Below are 11,781 nucleotides of genomic sequence, written 5' to 3' on the forward strand. Positions count from 1 at the left end.
TACTCCTCACCTGGTTGCCGCCACACACGCTGATAGCATCTGAACCAAATAAGTTTATCTTAGACTCCTCAGATCACAGGACATGATTCCAGTAATCCATGTCCTTAGCCTCTTTGTCTTCAGCAAAATGTTTGCGGGCTTTCTTGTGCATCATCTTTAGAAGAGGCTTCCTTCTGGGACAACATCATGCAGAACAATTTGACGCAGTGTGCGGCATATGGTCTGAGCACTGACAGGCTGACCCACCACCCCTTTAACCTCTGCAGCAATGCTGGCAGAACTCATACGTCTATTTCCCAAAGACAACCTCTGGATATGACACAGATCACATGTACTCAACTTCTTTGTTCTATTTTGGTGAGGCCTGTTCTGAGTGGAACCTGCCCTGTTAAAGCGCTGTATGGTCTTGGCCACAGTGCTGCAGGTCAGTTTCAGGGTCTTGGTAATCGTCTTATAGCCTAGGCCATCTTTATGTAGAGCAACAATTCTTTTTTTCAGATCCTCAGAGTTCTTTGCCATGAGGTGCCATGTTGAAGTTACAGTTACCAGTATGAGAGAGCGATAACACTAAATTTACCACACCTGCTGCCCATTTACACCTGAGAACTTGTAACACTAACGAGTCACATGACCCTGGTGAGGGGAAAATGGCTAATTGGGCCCGATTTGGATATGTTCACTTTGGGGTGTACTCACTTTTGTTGCCAGCGGTTTAGACATTAATGGCTGTGTGTTGAGTTATTTTGAGAGGACAGAATATTTACACTGTTATACAAGCTGTACACTCACTAATTTACATTGTAGCAAAGTGTCATGTCTTGAGTGATGAGTTGAATAAAATATTTACAAAAATGTGAGGGTGTAATAACTTTTGTGAGATACTGTAGGTGTCTGAGGATGTAACCACAATGCACAGAAGGGGACACAGGCATCCACAATTCTGAAATGTTAAATGCCTAAAGTGGTTAGAAAAGCTATCAGCTTTTTTTTTTTACCCTAATGCATTCCCGGTAAGATAAGAAACACCCACTAACTGTTCCTCTCCATTATCCCTGAACACTTATCTGTGTCCTCTCACAATCCAGCTCTCTCCCCAGGCTGCAGCTCCCTTCACTTCCTGGTCTCACAAAACACACAGGCAGCAGTGGAGCCGTAGGCTCTTGCTGTGCTCAATCAACCTCTGTGAGGAAGAAACGGGGCCATGGCAAAGCCATGTTGTGTCTATATGAGCGCACACAGCTTGGCTAAGGAGTGCTCCCGCACATATGTCCAAAAAGCACAAGGCTTGCTATAGGGACATCTGAAGAAAAAAAAAAAAAAAGGTTAAAAAAAAAAAGGTTTAGGCTGCCAAAAAAGGTAAGGGGCCCCTTTGTGCAATATCACTGCACAGAGCAGGCAAGCACATAAACCTTGATTTTAATTTAAAAAAAAAATAGTCTTTAGAATTACATTCTGATGGAGGCTGTAGTGCCTCTGCAGAGCAAAGCTAGGACAAAGGAGCCGTTGAAGAGTATGTATTACATCTCATCTTTAGCAAGAAACTCTTGTCAGGGTTTTATCCACTTACCATCCAGGTCAATTTTGACATTTCTTACATGCTTGTTAAAAATCAGCATTTTTGTGCTATAAAACGACTTTTAACCTTCAAACGTTTTATATTTTATGAAAGCAAAGGCCCTGGAGAGTAAAACGGTGGCTTTTGCAATTTTTTTTATGTCATACAATATTTGTGCAGCCATATGTCAAACACACAGGAAAAAAATACACTTTAGTGCACACTAGCACAAATATAATATCAATAATATTTTTTTACTAAAATATAAAAGGGAGTATTGCTTGAAGTAAATACCAAATATGTCAAGATTCAAAATTGCGCACATCTGTGAAATGGCGACAAACTGTTGTACCTAAAATTATACATATTCAATGCTTTAAAAGCCCTTACAGGTACCATTTTAGCATTAACCATGAGCTCTGGTACTAGAATTTTTGCTCTCACTTTGCAGTTTAAGGCAATACCTCAAACGCGTGGTGCAATCACCAATTACCTATGTGGGACCTATGTGCGTGTTGCATTTGCAGGTTAGCATGGGGAAGGTGGAGGTGGGGGGGGTCAACTTTTATTGCTTTCCCAAGGGGTGAACACCACCCGTTGTGACAGCTTTTGTAGTGACAGGTACCCATTACAGAGAGATCGGAGGCCTATTGAACACGACCACTCTTCTGCCCTCCAAGGCAACTCATCAAATAGATCTGTTTTATCAGCTGCTTGACTGGCAGTACTTGCTAGGGAAATGGCACCAAAACCTCAAGTGACAAAACTCATCGCTTGCGGCTTCATTAGTCACAGCTATAGAGCCGCTCGGATCACCTTTACCTGAAAATCTCCGGCTTTAAAATATGATCATGGCTGCAGCAATTTGAACCAAATATAAAAATCAGAATCCTTCATTTCATTCACAATTTTCTCTTCTGCCTGTTTGTTCCAGAATAGTGTACACTATGGTATGCATTGCTAACACACTTCATATGATGCATCCACTAGTTAGTCCTTGAACAAGACGTGCAGCATAAAAAAATATGAAATAATACCTTTGCAGTAGCAAATTAATCTGGGTATGTTACGAAAGCCACATGCTTCTGAAAAGAAATAAGAACAAAGACAGAAAGTTTAGACCATTGACAGATCTGATATTACATTTTTAGCATTGCCTTTCTGATCACTGGTAATTTCACCTTATTTCCAGCACAGACTAGTAGGTCCAGGTCTATACTCTTGCCAGTTATTTTCTTTACTGCATTGTTTGGTCAACACATGACAGGAAGGTAATTAAATCTTATTTTAAGCCCTTTATGCTGATCTGTGTTCAGATGTGTCTGAAGAACACTGTAGCCACAGAGCGCGCCCGATATGTGCCGCTGGGGGGGGGGGGGGGGGGGGTTCTGGGAGGACCATGCTGTAGCCGTCTTTTAGCTAATAGCACAGTCGGCAAGTGGTAATAAATACAGGGCGTTCTCTGATTGGATGAGGTGTAGATCAGGACATCACCACCCCTTCACCTCATCCAATCAGAGAATGTCTTGTATTGTTTAACCACTTGCCACCCGCCCTATAACAGATTGACAGTGGCAAAGTGGTTGTACTATCCTGACTGGCAGTCATATGACGTCCAGCAGGATAGAGTGCTTTGTGCTCCCCCAGGGGGTGCGCAGAGCGGCGATCGGTGCTGTGTCACTCTGACACACCGCATCTCCGATCTCGGTAAAGAGCCTAATGACATAGGCTCTTTACCATGTGACCAGCTGTGTCCAATCACAGCTGGTCACATAGTAAATAGGAAGTGCCGTTGATCGGCTTTCCTCAGTTCGTACCTGACAGGCACGAGTAGAGGAGACCCGATCTGTGGCTCTCCTGACAGGTGGGGGTCTGTGCTGGTAATCAGAGAATTGGGATGCCCACCCATGTCCACAAGGGATGGCAATCAGGGCTCAGGGACTCTTTCAGTGCCCTCCCCATTAGAGCTGCCCATGATTGCCATCTATCAGTGCCGCCCACCAGTGCCCATAATTCTAATCTATAAGTGCCGCCCACCAGTCCCCATTATTGCCGCCTATCAGTGCTGCATATTAGTGCCTCCTCATCAGTGCCTCCTCATCAGTGCTCTGCGCAGGAAAAAAACGTATTTACAAAATTTTATAACAAACAAAAAAAACGTATTTTTTCAAGCTTTTCGGTGTATTTTTTTATTTGTGTATCAAAAAAGAAAAAACCTTGCGGTAATCAAATACCACCAAAAGAAAGCTCTATTTGTGGGGGGAAAATGACATAAATTTGGTTTAGGTACAATGTTGCATGACCGCGCAATTGTCATTCAAATGCAACAGCGCTAAAAGCTGAAAATTGGCCTGGGCAGGAAGGGGGTGAAAGTGCCCTGTATTGAAGTGGTTAATATGAAAAAAAAAAAAACACATTCTGTAAATGGTAGCGGTGGCCAGCGAACCTCTCCATGTGGTCACTATGCAGCTGCTCAGGCACTGGACCCAGAAGACTGCGGTGATCAGTGGAGGAGGGGCATTTCCAGCTTCCCCAGGGTTCCCTTTAGGTAAGTACACTGTGCCAGGCTGGACCAATGGAACTATCCAATACAAATCATACCAACATATCAGCTTCAATATTATTTATTACTAACCGGAGTGTACTAGTATTACACACAGCGATCACTGTACACATGGAGCACACAGGGGCTCATACACGGTATCTGTGCTCCCTCTTACCAGGCTCCCCCTCGTCCTCCCACAACACATGCGCACACTGCATGCTCCGCTCTTCTCCAGCAGCTCTCTCTGCTCCTGGGGACTCAGCTCAGCAGGGAGATGCCGAACCAGCAGCGTCCTCCTTCCCCCCGCATCCATCTCTCTATCACTCAGGCTACAAACACAACTTCCGCCCAAACAGAAAGGATTTCTTCAGGAAACATCGCGATACTTGAGCCGTCCTCTTTTGTGTATAGAAGAGAGCCTGTGTGTGGACACCTGCTAGGGAAACCTATTGAAACGGTTGCGACTAGTTGCGACTAGTTCCTAGCCAGTAGAAGGACCCTGTCCTTTCTCAGGGTAGGATATAGCTTGCTCAGTGTGAGTGAGCTATTTCCTATCCAGCTAAAGGACCTTTTAGCCCCCTAGTGGTCAGGTCCTGTATAAGGATAGGAACTATCCAACTCACATTGAGAGAGCTAGTTCCTACCCAGCTAAAGGACCTTTTGGCCCCCTAGTGGCCAGGTCCTGTATAGGGATTGGAACTAGACGGTTCACAGTGAGAGAGCTAGTTCCTATCCTGCGAAAGGACCTTTTTCTCCATAGTGGTCAGGTCCTGTTAAAGGATAGGAACTAGCCAGCTCACAGTGAGAACTCTAGTTCCTATCCACTTAAAGGACCTTTATACCTCCAGCTAAGAATGGTCCTTTACAGGGATAGGAACTAGACGGTTCACAGTGAGAGAGCTAGTTCCTATCCACTCAAAGGACCTTTATACCTCCAGGTAAGAATGGTCCTTTACAGGGATAGGAACTAGACGGTTCACAGTGAGAGAGCTAGTTCCTATCCACTCAAAGGACCTTTATACCTCCAGCTAAGAATGGTCCTTTACAGGGATAGGAACTAGACGGTTCACAGTGAGAGAGCTAGTTCCTATCCACTTAACCACTTGCCGACCGCCGCACGACTATCTACGTCGGCGGTCAGCCCCTCACAGGTAAACTGACGTAGGTCTACGTCGCTTGCTTGTGAGGGTCTAGGGAGCGAGCGCGCGCTCCCGCGTGGTCACGGACCCCCCCGCGCGTGTGACCGGCGGACTCGATGTCCGCCGGTCACTCTGCGATCGGCGGGGGAGAGGGAGAAAGTCAGGCGGCTTGTGTAAACAAGCTGCCTGTCATTCTCCCCTGTGTATGAATGATGATCATACGGTTCTACTACGTAGAACCGTTGATCACCGTTCATACATCTGAAGCCACAGCCAATCAATGTAGAAAGCACGCCCCTAGGGACACATAAAGCCCCTCCCTTTCAAAAAAAGTTAACACCTTCACTGCCAGTGTATTTTTACAGTAACAGTGCATATGTATAGCACTGATTACTGTAGAAATGTCACTGGTAACCCCAAAAGTGTCAAAAATGTCAGTCAAGGGTCCGATCTGTCCACCGCAATGTCGCAGTACCGCAAAAAAAATCGCAGATCGCCGCCATTACGCGTTAAAAAAAAAACAACAAAAATGACAAAAATCTTTCCCTTTGTTAGTAAACGCGATAACTTTTGCGCAAGCCAATCAAAATACGCTTTTTGCGATTTTTTTTTTCCAAACATAGGTAGCATAAAACAAATTGGCCGAAAATGTTAAAAAAATTTGATTTTTACATTTTTTTGGGGGGGAATTTCATATAAAAAAATGTGAAAAATATTGTTATTTTTGCAAAATTTACGCTCTTTTTTTGTTTATAGCGCATGATCAAAAAATCGCACAGGTGATCAAATACCACCTAAAGAAAGCTCTGTTTGTGGGAAAAAAAGGATGCCAAATTCGTTTAGATACAGCGTCGCACGACCGCGCAATTGTCTGTTAAAGTCACGCAGTGCCGAATCGCAAAATACCCCCTGGTCAGGAAGGGGGTAAAAACTTCCGGGGCTTAAGTGGATAAAGGACCTTTATACCTTCAGCTAACAATGGTCCTTTACAGGGATAGGAACTAGCCAACTCACAGTGAGAACTCTAGTTCCTATCCACTTAAAGGACCTTTATACCTTCAGCTAACAATGGTCCTTTACAGGGATAGGAATTAGACGGTTCACAGTGAGAGAGCTAGTTCCTATCCACTCAGAGGACCTTTATACCTCCTGCTAACAATGGTCCTTTACAGGGATAGGAACTAGACGGTTCACAGTGAGGGAGCTAGTTCCTATCCACTCAGAGGACCTTTATACCTCCAGCTAACAATGGTCCTTTACAGGGATAGGAACTAGACGGTTCACATTGAGGGAGCTAGTTCCTATCCACTCAGAGGACCTTTATACCTCCAGCTAAGAATGGTCCTTTACAGGGATAGGAACTAGACGGTTCACAGTGAGGGAGCTAGTTCCTATCCACTCAGAGGACCTTTATACCTCCTGCTAACAATGGTCCTTTACAGGGATAGGAACTAGACGGTTCACAGTGAGGGAGCTAGTTCCTATCCACTCAGAGGACCTTTATACCTCCAGCTAACAATGGTCCTTTACAGGGATAGGAACTAGACGGTTCACATTGAGGGAGCTAGTTCCTATCCACTCAGAGGACCTTTATACCTCCAGCTAAGAATGGTCCTTTACCAGAGGCGTAACTAGAACCTTCAGGGCCCCGATGCAAGAAACCATGAAGGGCCCCCCAGACCCCTGGCCGGGGCCCTTCCCTTCAAGCCCGGGGCTCTTCCCACTAATCCTGGGGCTCTTTAATCTCATTGCATGGCCTTTTATTATGGTCCCGCATCAGGATCCTTTCACAAGTTCTGCAGTGGGCCCCCTTCCTGCAATCTTGGGGCCTCCCCACAGTGGTGAAATGCCAGGGCCCGGTCGCAAGTGTGACCTTTGAGATCCTAGAAGTTCACCCACTGGCTTGCTACCGGGCCCCCTGGAGCATGGGGCCCGGTAGCGATTGCAACCCCTGCAACCCCTGTAGTTACGCCCCTGTCCTTTACAGGGATAGGAACTAGACGGTTCACAGTGAGGGAGCTAGTTCCTATCCACTCAGAGGACCTTTATACCTTCAGCTAAGAATGGTCCTTTACAGGGATAGGAACTAGACGGTTCACAGTGAGGGAGCTAGTTCCTATCCTGCGAAAGGACCTTTTTCTCCATAGTGGTCGGGTCCTGTTAAAGGATAGGAACTAGCCAACTCACAGTGAGAAATCTAGTTCCTATCCACTTAAAGGACCTTTATACCTCCAGCTAAGGATGGTCCTTTACAGAGATAGGCACTAGACGGTTCACAGTGAGAGAGCTAGTTCCTATCCACTCAGAGGACCTTTATACCTCCAGCTAAGAATGGTCCTTTACAGGGATAGGAACTAGACGGTTCACAGTGAGGGAGCTAGTTCCTATCCACTCAGAGGACCTTTATACCTCCTGCTAACAATGGTCCTTTACAGGGATAGGAACTAGACGGTTCACATTGAGAGAGCTAGTTCCTATCCACTCAGATGACCTTTATACCTCCAGCTAAGAATGGTCCTTTACAGGGATAGGAACTAGACGGTTCACATTGAGGGAGCTAGTTCCTATCCACTCAGAGGACCTTTATACCTCCTGCTAACAATGGTCCTTTACAGGGATAGGAACTAGACGGTTCACATTGAGAGAGCTAGTTCCTATCCACTCAAAGGACCTTTATACCTCCAGCTAAGAATGGTCCTTTACAGGGATAGGAACTAGACGTTTCACAGTGAGGGAGCTAGTTCCTATCCTGCGAAAGAACCTTTTTCTCCATAGATGTCGGGTCCTGTTAAAGGATAGGAACTAGCCAGCTCACAGTGAGAACTCTAGTTCCTATCCACTTAAAGGACCTTTATACCTCCAGCTAAGGATGGTCCTTTACAGAGATAGGCACTAGACGGTTCACAGTGAGAGAGCTAGTTCCTATCCTGCGAAAGGACCTTTTTCTCCATAGTGGTCGGGTCCTGGTAAAGGATAGGAACTAGCCAACTCACAGTGAGAACTCTAGTTCCTATCCACTCAGAGGACCTTTATACCTCCAGCTAAGAATGGTCCTTTACAGGGATAGGAACTAGATGGTTCACAGTGAGAGAGCTAGTTCCTATCCACTCAGAGGACCTTTATACCTCCAGCTAAGAATGGTCCTTTACAGGGATAGGAACTAGACGGTTCACAGTGAGAGAGCTAGTTCCTATCCTGCGAAAGAACCTTTTTCTCCATAGTGGTCGGGTCCTGTTAAAGGATAGGAACTAGCCAACTCACAGTGAGAACTCTAGTTCCTATCCACTCAAAGGACCTTTATACCTCCTGCTAACAATGGTCCTTTATAGGGATAGGAATTCCTAGTTCCTATACTACTAATTAAACTTTATTGATTGCAAGTTTTCCAGCAAATAAAGGGAATGATTTTATCTTTTCTGGAGCACAAGACGGCACTCACTGAGATCTGAGCACGTTACACACATAGACCTGCTGCAGGCCTTGTGGCTCATGATCACTGGATGCTGCTGGGCCAGGTAGGGAGATTTAGTTGCACCCACCTTTGTAAAGCTGTAGCAGTGTGGAAAGCGGGGTACCACACATATGGGGGGGGGGGGGGATTTGCAGCAATGTGGAAAGTGAAGGACACTGGAGAAAACAGAGTGGGCAATATATAGACCTGTGGAAGGTTGAGGGAGGATATACGACACTGTGATTACATACATCACCCATCTTCATGTCATTGTTTTTTAATAAAAGTCACAGAAACACTAAAACATTGTTAATGTTAAGATTTTAGTTTTTCTCTTTATATTCTCTCAGTATAATTTTATACCTAGAATGGTTTAGTTCATGGGTACTGGTCTGATTTGTTTCTAACGCCAATACAGGGTGATTTTTACAGGGAGTCCCAGTCGTGAGTCTTGGGGTAGTGAGAAAAGGTGGAATGGCTGTTATAAGATTTACTGTATAACATCCATTGCATCTGTTTTATACATCACAATTGGCTTCTGAAATGGAGACTCCGCCACCCCCAGTTTGGTGGAGATTATTAGAGCAATTTTAGACTTTAATAAACGGGAAGCAATGTTGCAAATATCACCAGAGCAACATGGAAGTTGGGAACCAGCACAAATAGTGCAAACTCCCTACTTTTGTCATGACCTAATGTTATAAAATTGGCGCACACTAAGACTGTGCCAGTATTAGGCGCCATTTTTGTGAGCTCCATCTTTAAAATTCCCCACAAATGCCCTTTGACCTTACAACTGTGCGGTCAGTACTCTGTGACAATTCACTCATACCCAATCTTTATCAGAGCTGTAGAAACTCCCGGCTGTCTGTAGACCACCTGTGTGGAAAACTTGGGTTTACCCCTGTTGTGGCGGCAAATGGTACCACCTACTACCCAAGTATTAACTTTTTCCAAGTCAACCATATGCTTTACAGATAAAATATTTTTTAAATATTAACAAAAAAAAACTCCTTTTGCAATTGCTCACTGTTTATAGGCTGGGTGGCCACTTTGCGAGGTCTATGGTGGTTTGTTTTCAGTTGGCTGTAGTGGTTTGTGTTCTTTATGGACACCTTGATAAGGACATGTTAGCCGAACCGTTGTGAAAAATAAAGGATACGGGCTTATTTCATCTGACACTTTGTAAAGTGGAAGGGGGAACATATGCCACTGTGATTGGATACAACACACATCTGCTTGTCACTGTTTTTAACCAGTTCCCTACTGCCGCATTGTAAAATGACGCCGGCAGGAACACTCTCGCTCCGGGCGGGCGTCATGTGACGTCCACCCATTATCGGCATGCATCACAACGATAGGGGGATGAGGCGCATCTCTCGGGACACAGTCCATCCTTGATCAGTATAAAGAGCCAATAAAAACAGCTCTTTACCATGTGAGCGGCTGTCACAGAATGTAAACAAGCCGTGGTAACTAGCCGTTACCAGGTTCTCCTCCTCACACACCGACCCAGTGTGAGAAGAAGATTGCAGTAACAGCTAGTTACCGCCCACATTACAAAGTAAAACACACCGATTACCCCCAGTAATAAAGAGGACCCATCGCCAGCCCATCAGAGTACCCAAGTATCCTGTGACCAGCTCATCAGAGTACCCGAGTACCTGTGACCAGCCCATCAGAGTACCCGAGTGCCCGTCACCAGCCCATCAGAGTACCCAAGTACCGGTCACCAGCCCATAAGAGTACCCGAGTACCTGTCACCAGCCCATCAGAGTACCTGTCACCAGCCCAGAGTACTTATCTGCAGACCATCAGAGTACTTGTCTCCAGCCCAGAGTACCTAAGTACCTATCTGAAGCCCACCAGAGTACCCAAGTACCTGTCTCCAGCCCATCAGAATACCCAAGTACATGTCACCAGCCCATCAGAGTACCCGAGTACCTGTCACCAGCCCAGAGTACTTATCTGCAGACCATCAAAGTACCTGTCTCCAGCCCAGAGTACCTATCGGAAGCCCACCAGAGTAGCCGAGTACCTGTCACCAGCCCATCAGAGTAGCCGAGTACCTGTCACCAGCCCATCAGAGTAGCCGAGTACCTGTCACCAGCCCAGAGTACTTATCTGCAGACCATCAAAGTATCTGTCTCCAGCCCAGAGTACCTATCTGAAGCCCACCAGAGTACCCAAGTACCTGTCTACAGCCCCTTAGAGCAGTGGTCCTCAACTCCGTTCCTCAGGGCCCACTAACAGGCCAGGTTTGCAAGATAACTAAACTACATCACAGGTGATCTCATTTGCTGCTCAGTGATTGCAGTATTCTAGTCTGCATCTCCCCAAGGTAATACTTAAAAATCTGGCTTGTTAGTGGGCCCCGAGGACCGGTGTTGAGGACCACTGCCTTAGAGTACCCGGGTACCTATATTAGAGTACCTTTCTGCAGCCCATGCCTTATAAATTATACGTTGGGGTGCTTTTCAAAATGGGGTCAATTTGTGGGCGTTTCCATTGTCCTGGTGCTCTAGGGCCTTCAAAAAAGTGATAGGTAAGAAATTAGATGTGTAATTTATGCTCTTGGAACGCCTAGAGGATGTTGGGTCTCTGTATGTGGTCAGGCTGTGTAAAAGTCCCACATCACACATGTGGTATCGCCATACTCAGGAGTAGCAAAATGTATTTTGGGGTGTAATTTTTGCTATGTACATGCTATGTGTTAGAAATATCTTATAAATTGACAACTATGTGTGAAAAAAAAAAATAAGTTTTCATTTTCTTTCCACATTTTCCAAAAACTTGTGCATAAAAAAAAATGATGTTTAAAAGACTCATTATGCTTTGTAGAATTTACATCAGGGTGTTTGCTTTCCAAAATGGGGTCATTTTGTGGGTAATTCCGCTTTCCTGGTGCTGCAGGGCCTTCAAAAATGTGATCGGTTGCAATGAAATTATTTGTGTAATTTATGCTCCCAGAACACCTAGTGGATGTTGGACCACTGTATGTGACCAGACTGTGTAGAAGTCTCACACATGCGGTATCACCATACTTGGGAGGAGTAGCAGAATGTATTTTGGGGTGTATATGCAAGTATGC

The 11,781-nt window shown here is 45.3% G+C and overlaps 1 protein-coding gene across 1 annotated transcript in view; it reads right to left on the reverse strand.

Moving 5' to 3' along the window:
* LOC309543664 (RNA-binding region-containing protein 3-like) overlaps window positions 1-4,461 on the reverse strand; it is a 118,366-nt gene extending 113,905 nt beyond the window's left edge. The window contains exon 1 of the mRNA XM_082276117.1: window positions 4,276-4,461. Coding sequence (XP_082132243.1) covers window positions 4,276-4,413 — 138 coding nt within the window. The 5' untranslated portion in view covers window positions 4,414-4,461. The remainder of the gene's footprint in view (window positions 1-4,275) is intronic.
* Between the last annotated feature and the right edge of the window lie 7,320 nt (window positions 4,462-11,781).

The sequence above is a fragment of the Pelophylax lessonae genome (assembly GCF_965119305.1).
Source record: "Pelophylax lessonae genome assembly, contig: HAP1_SCAFFOLD_283, whole genome shotgun sequence".
Lineage (NCBI taxonomy): Eukaryota > Metazoa > Chordata > Amphibia > Anura > Ranidae > Pelophylax > Pelophylax lessonae.